Genomic DNA, 18,973 nt, shown 5'->3' with positions numbered 1-18,973 from the left:
GTATTGTCGATGCGATACAAAGCCGGTGAACGCTCCCGGCAGTACGCGCTCAGCGCGAGGTCAGCGCAATGCTTGTAGCGCTCCGCTGCATGTGTGAACAGGCCTTAAAACGTATCTGAACGACCGTAAAGGTATGCGGTGTGTCTCCATCATTTCGAATTTGAACGATCGTTCACGTTGTGTGCCGTCGAACCAAATAATTACGTCTGCTCACGATCGCCACAGCAGCTATAGGCTGCCCGCAGATCGCAAACATTTACTAGCATGCGTAGTTTACAGCATTCACGATCGCTTACCATTATGAGAAGTCCACGATACACATATATATATATATATATATATATATATATACAGGGTGTTTTTTTTTAATCTTAACAGATTTGTTTAAAAAAAGCCGTGAAAGTTGTACTTATGCCGCTTGTGGAGGTGAGTTATACGGCCAGGGGGACATATTATAGGTGACTAATCGTAACAATCAGTCGACTATTTAATTAAAATTTATTAATTAGCTTTTTCATTAATGAAAATATACATATGGTTTCAAATAGAAACTTGCGCAGCGTCATCGAAAACCACAAAATCAGTCATTTTCAGAAAGACTTTGAGCGCGTGAGAAGCGTAGTAGTGCACTAAAGTTACCACTCGTGGAGCAGGTACAACGCTAGTGGTTGCGATAAGGCCCCCGCGCGATTTTTCCGTCTCTTATGTAGACCCAGGCTCACGACCTAACGCACTACGGCCCTTCTTTTTGAAACACCGACGAAATCCGGGGTCATCTCGCCTCCTGGTTTTTTATCCTCCCTCGGACAACATGACGGCGCACGACGTATGTAGCCCTGAGGATGATCGGTGAGCCGAGGAATCGGACGAAGCTCTCTTTTTCAGGTGCCCGACGACCTCTCAGACTTCGAAAAGGACATCGTCAATTGATCAAAACAACTGGGTTTGGTGTTTGTGTATTCATACTTTTGCTTGTGACTCCACCGGGGCAGCCTTTCACGCAGAACCGGCGCGACGTGGCGCCTCGCATCGCTCACATAAGTTTACTGCGCGTTTTTTTTTTTTTTCGACCACACACCGTTCCAAAGGATTTGTGATCCCTGAAGGAGCCCTAAAAGAACCTAAAACTCAAAAGTGAAGCGTCGTCTACTCACGGCGATAGGCGGCACGCATGGAGCGGTTGTTCGCAGGACGCGAGCGAACACAACACGGAGGCGTGAGATAAACTCGAGTTGCAGAACGACTCAATCTTTGACGTCACTGCACTGGAGCGTATCGCGCGGGAACTTCAAATTTCACTTTTAGAAATTGATTTTCTACTTCCTTTTCTTTTTTTTTTTCACTTCACACTTGCTGAGTTTCCAAGTTTGGAATTTTGAAGGTAATGTCGAGCCATCGCTTTCAATCGTTCCAGATAATAAAAAAAATGATTTTGACCTGTCTGTGCCTCTTTAAAGCACGATCCAAACCAACGCGTTTTTGTGTGCCCGTAGGTCGTGCGCTTCCCGGAAATTGCGTATTTTATGACGTCGCGCTAATTCCTTGCGCCCTCCGGGCGCGCATAAGAAAGTTGGATGATTTCAACTTTTTCTGAACGCGCACGAAAACGCGCTGTGTCGTAGGAGGTAACTTTTCTCCCGGCCAATCGGTGGAGGGAGTTCCGGCTGCTCTCTTCATCGCCGTCTGGTGCAGATGCTCTCCGCTCGGCCGAAGGTCCTAACCGACGCGCATGGTTCTTACTGATAAGGCGGAACACCTGTTTAGACCTCACAATTAAGTCTGCGCTTTGGCGTTACGCAATGCAAGCATGACGCTTTGCATTGCGTACTGCCACAGCGCAGACTTCATTTTTAGGCCTAAACGGATGTTCCTCTTCTTCATTCGCTGAGCTGATTTCGTAGATCGGAAAGAATGACTCTTTGAGTGTTTTGCGGGTAAGTAGACGCGCAGGAATTTCTTAGAATGTAGTCAAAGGCAAGTGTGTGAACCTTTAATGTCTCCGGTCGTAACCAGATGAAGGTGTGTGAACGCCTTATTACCACTTTCTGCGATAGTCTATTTAGGGTCATAACATAAATCATACATTCAATGTTTGCTCCTAAAAAAGCAAACATTACATTCATGTGTGGCCCATTTTTTCTATAATGATCAGTAACAAAGGTCGATTGCCTCGGAACTATCGCAGAGACCACAGGGCGCCGTCGCTCGAGGATGGACAGGATTCTGCCTTTCCTCAGTCCTCGGAGCCGTTTTCATTGAGAGGTTGGCCTTCTTAGGGATATTTTGACAGTCTGGCAACGACAGCAGCGTAGTCTGACAACCGGGGGATGGCTACTTTCGTCCGTCCTTTTGTTGCTCCGACACATAGGAACTTTATACGATTTCACAAAAATAAGAAAGACATAGAACTAACGCCATTTTGCGTTATCGCGAAATTCGCTGGTTTCAGCGGGCGACCAGCTCCGCCCATTGGCCAAACTTTGTCAGCATAAACGGCTCTGTCAGTCCTTAGGGTGCCTCCATCTGCCGGCGGCTTCCGCTGACAGGGTAGACACCAATGGAGCCAATGGAGCGCCACAATATGGCGCCTGAGTTCAGTATTAGCTACACATTGGGTGGTGGCCCTGTGAGGGTATGTGACAAAGTCGTGGTACAAAAACGTTGTGCTTAGTGAAAGGTCTGGAAAGATAGACGCAATATGACGCCAGTGAGAACATCGCACAGTTCGCCACAAAATGGCGGGTATCTCCACCCTGTCAGCGGAGCGACCGGCAAATGGAAGCACCCTATCAGTCCTCGTCAACAACGCCCTCTCCGTGTCTCGATCTTTGATACCGATTTTCGTCAAGAAATTGGCAAGGCATCATTTTAATGTTTTTTTTTTCTTCTTTAAGATGCTTAAAGCCCATAGATTAGCATATGACCATAAATAGCCTATCGTAGTAAGTTGTTTATTGTCCCTCCTCTTTTTTAATCTTGTCTGTCAGAAAACGAGTCTGTCTAGAAAGAAGTGGGAAGAGTTCTGAAAGGGGACGCTCACCTTATTTTCAACGCCGCATCGAAGACCTTGCATCGATGTAGTTTTATACACTGTGGCCCTTAGAAAGGTCTTCCGGATACAGCAGGTTAACTCGCAGTTGTACACTGGTTTGAAGCGGTGCACCCCAGAGTCTTCTTGTCGCTTGATATACAAAGGGAAACACGCGAGAAGTCACATTACACGGCCCTGTTTAGGGCAATCTCAACCGAACACGTGAAGAGGGCCTTTAATTGCTATGAAAACATTTCCATAAGCTTGATCTTGATGACAAAGACCATGGAGTACCAAATGTATCTTCCAAAACCCACACACTTCTTTTTTTTTTTTTTTTTTTCTAAATTTAGCGAAGAAATTGAATCAGTTTATTTGTCACAAGTCGTCTATCCCTCAATATATATTTAACGAGGAATCCAGATCTGTGTTTAGACCATGTGACGTTGATTCCTACGCTAAATTTAGCGAGGAAATTAGATTAATTTATTGGTCGATCGCGTGACATCAGGTCACGTGACGTCGATTTCTTAATTTAGAGAGAAAACTTGATTTATGTAGAGGCCACGTGATGTCAAGTCCCGACGTCGATTTCCCCGCTAAATTTAACAGGGAAACTGCATCGTGTAACGTTCGCAGCATATCGATCGTTCGTGACAATTTTCTCGAGAAAATTAATGTCATGTGACCTGACGTCTACCTGTCTAAACGCATCACGTTTAGACATTCAAGTCACCCGTTAAATTTCGCAGATAAATTGGCGTCACATTTCCTATACACCAATTCAGTTTCCCCGCTAGATTTGGCGGGAAAACACATCATAAAACCATGCTCCCGCTGTCTAAACGCATCCCGTTGTGTGATCGTCGCGCACTTTTATATCTTACACCGTGGTCTACTTATAGGCAGATCGAGGTGTTCCAGCGATACCCGCTAGATGGCGCCAGTGTGTGAACGCAGTCATTCAAACGGCTTTAAGCGAGCAAACATTTGATCACATTCGTATGTGAATGTATAAACCATGCGCCTGATGACAGCCGTATATGGAACTAAAAATGGTCAGAAAAGGTAGAACAGACTTACGAAACAGTGTTCGATCTCCGGTTCGAAGAAATATATTGCTTTGCAGTATTTCGACAAATCGATGACGTCGCCCGGCAAGCTCGTGACTTGGGGAACCTCCTGTCCTCTTGGTCGAAAGCAGTCTTGGGGCATGCGGCTTTGAAACGATGTATAAATAAGTGTTAACGTAAAAGTAAGCGTAAATTGCTGCGCATTGAAACTGACTCGCTAAAACCGGAATGATTATTTTTGTTTAATGCATTAGCATTAACAAAACGCTCGTTTTCTAAGAAAACCCAGAGGTGTCTTTCGTTTGTCAGCTCTCTCGTGCGACGCTCCCATTGGTTCGAAGTGCTGACGTGAGCAGGCGCCAACCTCTCCCTCTCTCCCCGGTGCTGACAAACTGACAGACACCGCCGGATTTTCGTAAAAACGATCCCTTTCGTTTTTGACAAAGTCACGCGCACAGCTGGCGCGGAGCCAGAGATGAGTAGGCACCGCGCAACATCTCCTAGACAACAAAGCAGCAGTGCTGAATGAGATGGCTTAATCAGAGAAGGCCAACGCGGGACACATATCGGAAACGAGTGCTGCGTCAGCGCTCGTCTTCGAGCCAAATTTGAGCCAAACATTGACGCAATCGTTGTGTCCAATCTGTGCCCAGCGTTGGCCTTCCCAGATGACGCCATCTCATTCAGCACTATGGCCTTGGTATGTAGGAGGTGTTGCGCCCCGACGCGGTGGAATGCGGGCGTGCTCAGTTGCCGCTCTGCCGTCGCCGGTTGTTCTTCGCTTTGGATTTCGTAGTAGCGGTGCGTGGGTTTTGATGTGTATGTGTAGTTAAAACGATGGATGCAGTTCATTCCACGAGTGATATGAATGCGGTTCCTTCCGCGAGTTGTATGGATCGGGTTCTTTGCACGAGTGATATGGATGATCGTATACCCAAGAACGTCGACGTACTCTGAGAGGCAAAAAAAAAAGGAGTGAAAAAAATTGCAATAATATATTTTTTTGAGAATCTGTTAGCATGACCCTTGAGTAAACGCCATACACGCCTCTTCTGGGGAAGCGCTAATACTGACCACGTAACGAGGCCAAAAAACGGCAGCAAAAAAAAAAGAGGAAGCAAAAGAAAAACCAAAAGAAAGAAGTGAAGGGATCATCATTAGCGTTTCCCAAAGGGGGACACGTGTGGTGTTTCAAAGGTCATGCTAACGTGTTTCCGGAAAATCCAGCAATGGATCTTCCTGTATTTTGTTTTCTTTTTCTTGTGAATCGATGAACCAAAAATGATCGACTGCGCAGTATGTACACTGAACAGACCGGATGTTCAATTCAATGAAAGCCCCTTTTGAAATGGTTGTATTGTGAATTGGGCCTCAGTACAGATAACTCAAACTAAGTATGCCCACTTTGAGGCACAGTTTAACGGGATGGGTAACGGATCTCTTGTTCGCCAACGTAGTTTATCACACCGCATTTGTTCACCATCGAATTCGTATCCTTGTTGACGGTTCCCGTATACGCTAAGGATCATATATGTGCGATGAAAAAAAAAATTAAACACTTCGTTTGTAGAAACATGCGCGAAAACTTACTCGGCTCAAGTTCACATTTACAAAATGTGCAACCTTCCTCCCCCCCCCCCCCCCCCTCATTATAAATATCTTTTTGTTCATTTGTTTTCAAAAATTAAACTACACGTTCACGCACGCTCTCTGTATCGACCAGAAGGTAGACTTACGTTCGACGAGTTGCGTCTTTTTCCTGTGGTGCTGCGCTTTCCTAAAACTTCTACACCAGTTCTCAAAGGCACCTATGACCACATACACAAAGTTTTCAACAAATTCGAAGGCGAATGAGGGCGAACAAACAGAAAAAGAGTCTTTCAGCAGGCAGCCGCCCGCCTTCTGCTACGCTTCACTCGGCTGACTTCACCCAGGCCCAAGATGGCCGATTCAGAACTTCCGGCGGCCGCATTCGCACATGGGGGAAGACCGCGTGACGACACGACATGGCGCGGTGCCTCAAACAAACCGTTGATAGGGCCGCTGTTTGGGACAAGTGCACGGGGGCTAAACTCGAGGTCACTTGCCACCCACCCAACAAATACCAGGTCAAAATCGTGTCCTTATACCAACAAATAAAACTTTGGCAAATGACGTACAATTCGGTCATTGCGGATGCATTCGTCGTCTTCCGCAGGCATATCGCGACGTCTCGACGACCGGCAGTTAACGCCGTAAATATTACAGAAACTGCGTCAAGGCTTTTGTCGTGGTAGATATTAGAGCTAGGATTCCTCTACCTATCATTTTTTACGCTTAAATTCCGCGCCCGATTTTTGAACGATCGTTCTTTCGGAGATCCGATCCCATCTATTCTTCCATAGCAACGCCCCTAGCAACGGTTTGTGTGGAGCAGGGACGTCAAGCGTACGGTGTCAATTCTTATAAAGACCAGCGAAAAAAACCGTTTTCGAATGACGCTCTTTTATGGAGCTTGTCAACTGATATATTTAAGAACGTTGCGAGTGAATATCGTTTCAAGAGCCACCAACGGCAACGCCTCCATAGGCAATGAAGAAGGACCGTTTTAGAATGATGCTCTTTCTGCGCAAGCGTTTACGCAAACGTTATGCTTACTATGAAAACAAAGGCAAAAAATCACTTTCTTCCACAGGCAATGTGCATGCAACGTTCCACCGCTTGTGTTCACAAAGAGGGCTGATACAAGCGGACGCGCCCATGAAAAGACGTGATGCGTTACAAGAAGCTTGTCAACTGACTTCGATCTAGTAACGTCGGCCACAGTGACACCCGGTTGTGCCGGTGCATGAGCACGACCATCCGAGCAGGCAAACTTGCACGCCGTATGGCTAGACATCGGAAAGTCCGAAGTGGATCCGAAGAACGCGAATTTCAGCTACGGCGTGCTGGGGAGGCTCGTCGTGGCAGTCAAGGAACGGATCAGGAACCGAAGCGGAATCGGAAGCGGGTTCAAAATTGTCATAAAAATCTTCAGAATCGTGTCGTGAAAACAGTACAGAAAAGACAATGGCGCGACACTGAGAGCGATTTACGCAAACCCTGAGTGGCTGTCGCTGCGACACACATTGCGCCGTAGCGTAAGTGCACTCGAACTTTAGAGGTGCATTTTATTTCGGTAAATGTCGATGCCTAGTTCCGTGCTTTGTAGGGATTATGTCCGCGTCGCTGGAAAGCGCAGAAAAGTGTTTGAATGTTAACTTTGTCTCTTTTTTTGATAGTAAAGAGGAGGCCGGAAACTGTACATCCCCGGTATTCCGAAAATATATTGAGTCATATTTCTATGACCCCCATTTAATTTTATACCCCCGTAAACAATTAGGTAATGCAATTACTACATAGCGACTTACGCAAGCGAAGCGTTCAGCGCCTCCAAACTGCATTGGTCCGATACAGTATTATTTCTTACGCATTTCTCGAGCATATCCTCGTCCAAATTCACGGCCATCCTGAAAAGTTTCAAAACATCATTTTAATGTATCAATCGTATACTACAAATGGGAAATACTGAACGTGTTTTAAGCAACGTCTCTGAAACACCGCTAAAAATAGACGAATGTCCGAGAGTATACACATATGGATACGCATGGCTCGCAATGGCGTCCCATATCAGCAGCCATTGTGCTGGCCTTGCTGCTGAGCACGCACCTTCGGCAGCGTTCACTACGCGCCACAATATTATTTTTTTTCTCAGATAGAACAACCCAGGATGTGGCATCATGCTGCACGGTGCGACGTCACGTGCAAGCCATGAATTGGCGTCGCACTCGCGCAACCTGGACGCCCTAGTGCCACTAAATAAGCTACGCTTCAGAGTAACGACACTTGGCCATATTGTGGCTTAAAATCATGGTTGCCAGTTTTCTGAGGCTTTATCTGAAATCACAGGAAACGCTTTTCCGCCCTCCACAAATGTTTGAACAGTTCGCGACACAGCAATGCAACATTACATAAGCTTCCTAACACCGAATCGAATGCTGAGGAAGTCGCACTTTGAAATCATGACGATTGGCAGTTGCGTCTGCTCTGCACAAACCCCAAAATGGCGGCACCCACAACAATGTCGGGGAACGGAGTGCCGATACTCTAAGCGCAGCTCATCGAGTGGCTCTAGGATGCCCCATTCAGTGGAAACACCCCTGCCACCTCTGTCCACTTTGGAACGGCGAACGCTGGAGGGGAGGCGCACTCCTCTCTAGAGTTCGCTCTGCTAGGGTGGAAAGAGATGGGAGAAACTTACCATGGAACTCCTAAAAAAACACTAACATTTCTGAAAAAAAATTTTGTTTTTAATTTTTTGACAGGCGATTTAGTAGGGTGTCAGAATACTACCCAATTCATATTTTGCTACACAATCACGTATATGTTTACTAAAGCCAAGAAACGCAACTGCTCTGAACCGAAATCGAAACCTAAACCTGCGCACGGAGGTAAGATAAATATAGAGGAGGAGAGTGTGGTGGGAGTCACGTGGCTACACACGACCGCGCACCTTTTTTCCGCCAATTTCTTTTTTTTTTTTCTTCTTCTTCTTCTTCTTCTTTTTGCTGTGATTGGCTCTCCGAGTGTTGTGGTTGGGTGCACTCGGAGAGCCAATCAGCGCAACTTACGGAGGCAGCTCAGCGAATGACGATGCCGAAACATATGTTTAGACCAAAAAACGTTCAGCCTTCCCTTTCTGGTGAAGAAGAAAGAACAGGGAAGCTATGCTATGGTGGGAATGAAGTAATGGCCGGCAGCAAGTCGGCAAGCCAGAGTGGAAAGGCTGGAAAGGTTTCCGCCACCTATGAGCGACGGCGGCAACCAGACAACCGGCAAACACAACACTCTTTAAAGCTACCGCCATCTTCGATCGACGGCGGCAAACAGATAATTGGCAATCCTGTTGTCTGGTTGTTGCCGTCGGTCATAGATGGCGGTAGCTGTCCAGAGTGTTGTGTCGACATTTCTTTGCTGGCGGACACGGTCCTGGGGAAACTAGCCCTTAACAGTTCCGCTGTAAAAAACGCCGTCTGAGTGACATTAAGCAATGCAAAACGTCACGCTTTTATTGCTTAATGTCGCAACTTAGACTGCGTTTCTTTGTCTAAACATATGTTTCGGCATCGTCATTCGCCGAGCTGCCTCCTTAAGTTGCCGTGATTGGCTCTCCAAGTGTTGTGCGGGAAAGTAGACACACGGTGATCTTTAGAGTGTAGGAGTCGTTTCTCTGGAAATTTCTTGCACATTTTTCGCGGTTACAGACGAGGCTGGGAAGATGGGAGTTTCTTGTACGTTTTTCGCAGATACAGACGCCGGCTGCTCCGCTCCATGGGACAGTTTATGCTTTCACATTAAAGATAATTTTTATTAATTTAAAATAAAATTTTCAGCTATAAATACTGATTTTTAAGAAATATATCGGACGGGGCGAAAGATAATTATACGATAGCAAAGTTGTTTAAAACTGAGAAATAGAAACTATCGTAAAAAAATGCTAAATACTTGCAAGAAGCTATATATAGGAATGAAGGAAACGTTTGTCAAATGTATGCGTTCTGGTTCAAATAAGCCGGGGATCGAAAGACAGTCGGCATAAAAATTCGAAGGCGAGTCACCGGAGATTCGTGCTTCGAATGGCGCGTGGCAATGAGTTAAAGGAGCAAACTTAGCACGCGGCATTCGCACCACGGATATTGCGCTGACTCGTGTTTGCAGACTGTCTTTTGTGTGATCTATGACCGGTGTTACCCCGGCATTAGGACACACAAAATACACCGATCTCACCGAGCATTCCACGCATGCATGACGCCGCCATAATTGTAGTTCACAGGAGGCAGGCGACGGTGAACGGGTCAGCTCGTGCCGACCCGCAGCCTCTAGTTGTCGCGCGTGCAGAAAGACTACAGTTCCCAGGATGCGAGCCGGCGGCGTAGCGAAGCTGGCTGGTGAGATCGGTCTACTTGGGCCAGTTGGTTCACGATCACGTAGGTAAGCGCCAAAGGAACCCAGGGACTGAACTAGACAGACAGGGGCGCCTTTGCATGTCTACTTCATTGTCCCTGTTTTTTCTTTTCTTTTCTATTTGAAGTTTTTTAGTCCGAAAGTTCATCGGGCTCATACGAATTGTTATACTCCGTTTCATCTTAAATCGCTACCAATGCTACGAGCCAACGTGGCCTATCAAACTTCTAGAAAACACTATATCAAGGGCATTATACGTGTTGCGAATTCGTTAGCGCCCAATCGATTAAATCAAGCACCCAGAACAACTAATGACAGCGCGTTTTGATCGGTGGGTTTGTGTTTGCGTTGCAATCCGCTTTTGGTTTCGCTTCGACTTAAAGAGAAACTGCAAAATATCTTGAAAAAAATATGACTTAGAGGTAGCAGTTTCAACGTTGGTGTTCCCTAAACAAATTGGGGGACCCAAATACAACAAGGTTCGCGTCGACGGCTTATAGAATAGGGGTTTCGTGACGCAGTGCAGTGCGCTTACGTTTCCCGCTAGCAGCGCCAATGCGGCTAACGAGCGTAATATTAAAAAACAAAAAATTTAAAAAAGTAAAACATATGCGCTGAGCAAGTATTTTTTTGTTTACGAATAATCGTTAAAGTAAATCCCAATCAAGTCGGCTAGCAAAAGAGATAATCTAAAATCAGTATACATGTAGCTGGTTGTATTCAGCCAAAACAATCCATTCCGTAGCACTCCAATTTCGCGCTCGTTCTCGGATGTTTTAGGCGTTCGTGTGCTCTTTGGCCGTCTGTTACCAAAGATTTAGGCCTTCAAGTATACCGAAACTGAGACGAATGCGGGCGAGCATAGTCTACAAGCAGCTGCTTTATTTAGATCTGAGATTCAGCGACTTTGAAGCCTTGAAATACTTGTTTTAACCTAGCTGGTATCCTGCCACGAACGAAATCCAATCGGAGTTACGGAGTATTGCAAGGAAACGTCCTTGGAGTATAGCGATACGTTGCCATGTCAACGGTCACCGCGTCTCTTTAGGTTTAGGAACGGCCAGAATCGGGGACGATCTTTAAAATGGGACAAGCCCACCTCTCATTCTTTGTAACTTGAGCGACATAAAGCAAAGCGAAAGCCGGTGGCACCATTCATTGGTAATGAAAATGGCTAATACTGCAGCGACCACGACGATTTTGCTCCGAAGCGAGTGGAAAGGGCGTCGCCATGTTCGCCGACCCAACCAGGCCCCAAGCAAATAGGGGCCCCGCGCTATTTCTCGAACCTAGCGTTGGGGATGAGCGCCAACCCAAAACCCAAAACGGAGTTTGGGTGCGGCGCATGCGCAGTGGTGAGCCCCTATTTCTTTGGGGCCCAAAGCTATGGGGCTTCCTATTCTAAAACTCTCCATTTTTGTCGCATGAATTTGAACATCCGAGCATTCGACCCGAGGGAATCGATAGAGGCGAGTAAAACCGGAGAACCAACCACCGGGTATGACGTCGTACCCAGAGGTTTCAGCTGCCTGGCGCGTGCAGCTTGTAAGAGAACGAGTGAAACGGTTTTGACTGCTCGGTTAAGGCTTGCGGAAAGCGCGAAAATGGTGACATCTCTGTATAATCCGTCATGATCACCTCACACCGAACTATACGGGAAGGTGGAGGTTCAGCACTATTTTGAAAGCGCTGTTGTGACTACTTGGCGCATCAATCTGAAATATAATTTTAATATTCGCGATCCTGGCGGACAAACAAAAACGATTGAATTTTTTTTTTTCTTTTGTGTGTGTTTTATAGATTGCCGCTTTAGGTTGTTGTTTTTTGTTTTTGTTTTGTAAGATGAAAGGAAGTATAGTGGTTTGATCGAAAGTTCGGACAGAATATTCGCACTTACATTCTTAAGATGTGCTCCGCCAGCTGGTCTAGCATGCGGTACATTGCGTGTGGATCACTCATGAGTATTACTTTATCTCTACTGCAGAATCCAGCAAAGAAAGAGTAGCCTGAAAGGAATGGGAGTATTGCAGTTCGATGATATGACTTTCGCTCACAGGTATATATGCACGCGCAAGCGGTCACAGACTGCGCAAAAGAAAAAAGCCCCACCTTATGGGACATAATACCGAACTTATCTTTTTTACTTCTCATTAAAGGAAGTCCACATGTTGCCAGATGATGGGACATACGCTTTGTTGTGTGTTCATATATCTTTAGGAATGCGTTCCGAATAGAGCAAAGAAGTATTTACTTGCCCTCAGCACGAACTGTTGAGAAATAAACGTATCTTCTGCCGCTAGCAACAGTTCTCTCAGTGCGAAAATAAATGCGGCGAATGTTTGTTTTCAGCACGCGCCCAACAACTTCGTATGGGATTCGCATTTGTTGGCGAAGAAACACTGCGACTTTGATTGGTCCAGCTGCATTTCAATGCTATTAAAGTACGTAGCCGGTTGAAGCTGCTATGAACAATAGGAAACTAATCGTACGACTTTAACCTCCGAGACGCAGTAGCGTTTTCTTTTCTTTTTTTCTTCGGAGTTTGCCTAATTTAGGGCGAATTATTTATGCCCATTTCGAATCGGCATGGCCTGGTCCTTTAGCTCGCACCAACTCTCAAACTGAAAATGGAAATAAAAAATAATAATAAAGCTAAAAACTGTTGTATTGGCAAGGCAGAGGACCTCGCTTTGAAGCAGGTGCCCGAGCCTTCTTCTTTTTCGGCTCGCGCTCTTCGCTAAACTGAGTCGACATGAAAGTCAATCGAGACACCGAAGTCTCCTAAAAGGGTATTCACACGAGGAAGAAATCCCGGGGATTTCTCCCCGGCACGCGAATCCCGCGACGAAGACGTCAGGCTTTGCGATGTGCAAAAGCCTCGCGGTTTCGTCTCGTGATGCGCGCGTGCCGGGGAAAAATCCCCGGGATTTCTCCCTCGTGTGAATACCCCTTAAACCTCTGAAACCAACACCGTGGAAATATGCCTCTCACGCATAAAAGGATGCGCGAAAAAAGAAAGTGAGGAAGATGGATCGCTTGAGCTGTCAAGTTCAACCCAGCATTGCTGCGTGCTGATGTTCGGCGTCACGCGCTTGAGGCCGTTGCTGGGCGCAGATTACAAACGAGTACTGCCTCAGCGTTCATCTGGAACTCCACTCTTGCCTGCTTGAACACGAGTTCCGGCCGCATGCTGTCGCAACACTCGTGTTCAACCTTTGTCCCGCACCGCAGGCCTCTAGCAGCTGAAGTAGAAGCTCAGGCACTATAAGCCTTGTTATCCAGGAGGTGAAGACGGCAGGTTCCCAGAGGGGCTCTGAAGTGCCTAGAACGCGTCTCCGACAGGCGTGATTAGGCTCCTATTCCGTCCACGCATCCAAAGAGGTTCCAAAGTGGCAACAAATTACGGCACAAAAGCCGGAGTGTCATGCTGTTACGGATCCCGGAGGTCGGGCGCAAATGATCTGGCAGATTTACGAGCCCGCGTTTCCCCCGCTCCTGGGCTAGCATGTCAGCATTGGACCAGCTCGCCTGTACAGTTACTTTAGTTCAGATCATTATCTTTAAGACTATATAATAATAGTGGATCAGTAACTGAAATACGTCACCTGTTCGAGACTGATCCTGGAAGTAGTACCTGTAACAAAAACAGCGCGTTTTCAGTTTAGATCTCGACACAGCCACGGAGATGCCAATTGCTTTTCTATTACTTACGACGTTAGCATAACGATGACCGTAGCATTTTCAAACTGCGTCTGGTTTTGCATTGCGAATTTCTTTAAACCCCACAGAGCACTGTTCCCGTCCAACCTGCCATCTGCATCGATGCTGGTTTCATATATCCTGTCCTGTTCAGGCTTCTGAAAAATGTCACATCGTCGCAAACACATGTTTATCATTTTGATGTCAATGTTTCTTTTTAATCTTCTTTTTTATATTAGATTTCAAGTCTCCACGTGCGCTGAGTACATATAAAGCGACAGTTAATAAAGCCCGATGCATCGCGGTTACGTTTTCGGTCGGACCGAAAACGTCGTATCAGTTTAACGTCAAGGTAACACAGCTGACACATCGTACAATAGGCAGCCTCCAGACACTGTCTGTGGTGTGGTTCTTCCATGTATGACTGTCCCGCCACATTGGGCATGCAAAGACTGTCTGCAGAGATGTTCGAAGAGTACATTTGCATAAAACAAAGATACTCACAATATTCCTGAGTCACGCCCGCAGATAATTATGTCAATGTGTCTTTTGTTTAATGTACGAGGAATTCTGAATGCGGCTTTATGGTCGTCGCCCCTAAAGTTATACGTCGGGGACCGGTTTCGGTCTGTTTCTAACAATCTCGAGCTCGCCTCATACGCGTAATTCCACCAAAAGTTATTCGCAAGTACGCCACTACACGTGTCGCATACTTCCGGTTCAAACTTTCACCGATATCAACGATGGCACGCTTCGCCCTGTGAGTTTCTATGCGCATAGAAAGTGTTTTTGTTTTTTTTCTATTTTGCTCGAGTTTTTCTGCGTTGTGATGGATTGCCCCAGTCGCTGTCGATCACAGCCGCAATAGATTGGGTCGTCTCGTCTCCATTAAGAAAAGTAGAATGCATCATACTCATGACGTCACAGTAAGGGCAACGCTTTTGGTCGCGCTCGGCACCAGTAGACCGATCTCACCAGCCTGTTTGGCTACGCCACCGCTACCGCAATGCATCGAGGGAACCTTAAGGCCGGTTCAGACACTTGCGTTTGAGTGCGTTTGACTGCGTTGCGTCGAGAACCGAAAGCGAGTCACCGGCACATATGTGCTTCGTATGAAGCCTGCAATCCAATTCAAGGAATCATCTTAGCACGCGATATAGGCAGCAGGGATGTCCTGGTTTCTCGATGCCGCAACGCAGTCAAACGCAGTCAAACGCAACTGTCTGAACCAGGCTTTAGTCTTTCTGCGCGTGCGGGAACTTCCCTGGAGCTCTGCGCATGCGGAGTCGAGAAGGCGCGAGCTGTCTCGTCGGACACTGCCGCCTGCCGTCTGAGAAGTAAAGTTATGGCGGCTTCAGGCATGCGCCGAACTCCCTTGGTGAGATCGGACTATTCACGAACAAAACACATTTGGTCAAGCGGACTGAAAGCGAGCTTTCCAGCATTACGACTCTTGAAGGGGAGAAGGAGACTTTTCAGGGGTACACAGACTCCTTTATGATTACTTACTTCATCCTAGGTGAACTAGAAAAAATACAAATAATAATAACGCAATTTGCTTTGTGGAGGCTGAAAACGTGCCTGGTATCTAGAGGAACTTTGATGGGCAGTCGAATTTCATACGTAACGGTCTTTATTTGGGGTTTAAGACAAGCCGGTTCTCAAAACGTCGACCCGTGGGCGGCCAGAAGGACTCTAGCAAATGCCGTCAGTGCGAATTTTAAAGGAAACAAAAAACAGCATTAGTTGATGCGGCCCAAAATACGTTCCTGCTCGTACTGATTGAGCTCTGTCCTCGTCGGTGCCACTCGCCGTGCTCGCGCACTTCGTCAACACCAAAAACGATGCCGACAACTAATCGTCTGCACGGGAACTAACGGGGAAATGAGGTTTTGTGAAACCCGCCCCCCATACCGCCGAGGCTGCAACATCACCGATGTATGGTGCCGATCGCCGACTGCGTCAGGGTTCGGCAAGTATACTCGAGTTTCTCGAAGCGTGTATAGATTCCTCAGCCGGGTACTCCACACTTGGGCTACTGCAGGAACGAAAAACGAATATCTTACAGTTAGGCAGGAGATGCCAACGAGCCTCAGAACGAGTCCCAGTTCGTGCGGCAGTCCGCTGTAGGTTGCTCTCAACTGCGGAAACAAACAAATACGAGGACACGTGTGAATTACATCAGAACCTTGCGTATACCGAGACGGGCACAAAAAACAAAAAATTAAAGTCCCCCGTAAAAAGAAAAAAAAAAAATATATATATATATGTAATTAATGACAAAATAAAAATTGATTTAGTGACTGACAACATAAAAAACGCATGGGGTGGATTATTATTGTCACGCTTTTTGCTTGTGATTGGTCGTTCGGCGTTTAATGCAGCGATCTGATTGCCTGCGATAGCCCAGGTAGTAGAACGGGGGGGGGGGGGGGGGGGGGGGGCGGAGGGGCGGGGGAGGGGGGGGGGGTTCTTACGTGGGCAATGTGGCCTTTGAAACCTACGTTCGTGTCACGTGGGCGTGCCACGCCCCCGTGGGTCCCACCTGGGTTACACAAGGTCATGCCGAACCGAGTGGACGTTGTGGAGATGTAACGTAAATTTCTGTTCAGCGTGATACGAAATTACCGACGAATGTAACTTAAACCGTGAGAGAGAGAGAGAGACATTTTGGGATTGTAAACCTTTTTGACATACAAATCTTGCTACTCAGCTGGAAAGAGGGAAGCCTTCATGGCATGGAATTTTGTTGTCGGAGAGTTTAGTTTGAAGATGATTTCCATACACCAGCTCGGAGCACGTAGAGCGAAAGCTCGCGCTGCAGAATCCAGGGATCCTGGGCTCAATCCCCAGCCCTGCCCGTTTCGATCTGGATGAGCATCGTACCGGCGTGCGGTCGTGTATCACTACTGCGTGAGCACGTTAAAGACCCCAGGCTAGCGGTTGTACCGCACTAGCTAAATTGCTGATCTACAGCTGAAAGACAAGTTTGCCTTTGGGGCTGTTTAACTTCCGCTTGTATAAACATACACACAACACAATTACTAATACTAGGTGAAATCCAAACACGTTCGTCGGCTCGCGGTATATCTTTTCTAAAATGTCGGAGTCCGCAGCCGGTTCATGCTGGCAATGTATTCCAATTACCAGGCCTATTTCTTTACTTTTTTTTTTTTGGGGGGGGGGGGGGGGTGGTGTTCGGTATTTGGTACATAGAAATTATATGAAAATGTGCACTGTTTTTTGTTTCATTTCATACACGTGGAATGAGTAATTTATCTTATCTTTTTAAGAAGTTCCGTTCATCTAACAAGACGCGCATATTTATAAAACGGCAATGAAGTCTCATTGTATTCAGGCCGGGAAAGTGTGTGCAACCCCAGCTTGAGCTGCAGCTGCGATACATATCGCCCGGATAAGAATCAAATGAGGCGGAATGAGGCGACCTGCGCGCCGCGTGTAGGCTGACCATGTCCAGGATGTCCAGGATGTCCACAAAGAAACGCTACTGTTTGATTTTTTTTATTGAAAAATAAATTCCACATAGCCGAACGCTAAATATCTCCGCCAAAGTGTAGCCTTCAATATTTATAAATCATTTTCAAAACCTCTCAATGAGAAAGTTTCAATTGTCGAAACTCACGAAAACATGGGGATGAATGGCACGAACTAAGGGAATCTGACCCCATTTTCCCATTAAAATTAAAAAAAAAAAAATTATAAATTTCGAATAAAATAACGGTTCTTTCCGAAACTTTTTTTTTTTTTCTGGCCCGACTGCTAGCATTTCACTGAGAAGGGGGGGGTGGGGGTGGGGGGGCGGTACAGTGCATTTTTTTTTTTTTTCGAGGGCACGCTGCAGGTTTCGTCAGGAAATCCCAGGTTGGTTGCTGAAATGGGGCCTGTGGGCCCCATTTCAGAGGCCACTTTGTGCTACTTGGGTAGGGTGACCACAATTTGCGGCGTACAAAACGGGACCGGGGGCGAAGGGGGGGGGGGGGGGGGAGACCGGGAGCGGTGCCGTAAAAAAGAAAAGCAAGCTCTGATACCACTTAGTTCACTCTACAAACGCACATGGTTACAAATATTTTCTTTTAGTTGCGTACAGAAGCATATTTTTCTTAATTTTTATACAAATAGACTAACATAGAAAAGTGCCCCCAACAAACGCTTGTGCGAAGAGAACGTGTTGACAGATGGAACACCAGATAGAGGTCTAAATTAACTCTACAAGAAGAAACATTTTTATAGTATGTTTATTATTCGAACGCGTATTATGAAATCTTTAAGATTTCTTCCATTCGCATAGAACTCATTTCGAAACTCTACGCGCAAGTTCACAGAAATACGTGACGTCAAGCTTCACTGAGAAACAGCAACTATCAGACAGCAGAAACGTACCCCTAAAACGAAACTGCCACGTTCAAAACGGGACGTCTCTTTGCAGGAATGTGTCTCCTTAATTCTCTTCGACTCCATAGATTCTTTCTGAATCCAATGCCAGGCAAGTGCACAAACTTTCAGATATTGCGCTGTCTCTAAAGTTAAAAAAAGGCAATGCCTAGAGGAAATCTCTGCGGTCTTCAAGAACAAAACAAACAATCCCAGAAAGCGACGAAGCCTGCATGAACATATTGACCAAATCAAAAGTCCATAAATGTGAAGCTATTTAACACTTCAGCGGGCAGCATAATCTAAGCATGCAGTTTTGGCATTTTGTAAATAGCCTAATGAGCGTTGATTTTGACACCTCCCTAAAGCAGAGAAAAAAACAGGCGGAAAATCTAAAATAAAATAAACTCCTGTCCTTTTCATTTCCAGTGGCTGTTCGTGAGATTAACGGGGGCATTAAAAAATACAATTTATAATCAGTGACTAAAGGTCACAGGTACTATCAGTGGCTATCACTGAAAATACAACAAAATGCACTTTCGTGCACGTTGTTGTATTTCTTACTGCGGGTTAATGCTTTTTTTTACTTACTCCGTTTGTCAGAACCTTCATGTAAAGTTGCTGATCTCCGATATCCTTAAACAATTTGCAGTGTGAGTTGTCCGACAGGAGATATAAGTTAACGTGACGCGTCTGCGAAAGAACTGCACAGAAACAGGAAGTATTTGTTAACTTGGTCGGTACCGATGCAATACTACACGGAGCGCAAGTTCGTCTGCCTCTTGCCGAGGGGTTG

General features: G+C 46.2%; 1 protein-coding gene across 1 annotated transcript in view; it reads right to left on the bottom strand.

Annotated features, from left to right (window-relative positions):
- Positions 1-18,973, bottom strand: part of LOC115313602 — a 39,224-nt gene that overhangs the window by 2,573 nt on the left and 17,678 nt on the right. The window contains exons 5-12 of the mRNA XM_040209403.1: positions 18,769-18,881; positions 15,852-15,926; positions 13,798-13,943; positions 13,692-13,720; positions 11,984-12,092; positions 7,494-7,592; positions 4,115-4,250; positions 3,041-3,181 (exon numbers count right to left, since the gene is read on the bottom strand). Of these exons, the coding sequence (XP_040065337.1) occupies positions 3,041-3,181; positions 4,115-4,250; positions 7,494-7,592; positions 11,984-12,092; positions 13,692-13,720; positions 13,798-13,943; positions 15,852-15,926; positions 18,769-18,881 (848 nt within the window). The remainder of the gene's footprint in view (positions 1-3,040; positions 3,182-4,114; positions 4,251-7,493; positions 7,593-11,983; positions 12,093-13,691; positions 13,721-13,797; positions 13,944-15,851; positions 15,927-18,768; positions 18,882-18,973) is intronic.

Source organism: Ixodes scapularis, unplaced genomic scaffold, assembly GCF_016920785.2.
Source record: "Ixodes scapularis isolate PalLabHiFi unplaced genomic scaffold, ASM1692078v2 PGA_scaffold4__175_contigs__length_147842914, whole genome shotgun sequence".
Classification (NCBI taxonomy): Eukaryota; Metazoa; Arthropoda; class Arachnida; order Ixodida; family Ixodidae; genus Ixodes; species Ixodes scapularis.
The sequence above is the reverse complement of the archived record's forward strand: the minus strand, read 5'-3'. Positions and strand labels throughout refer to the sequence as shown.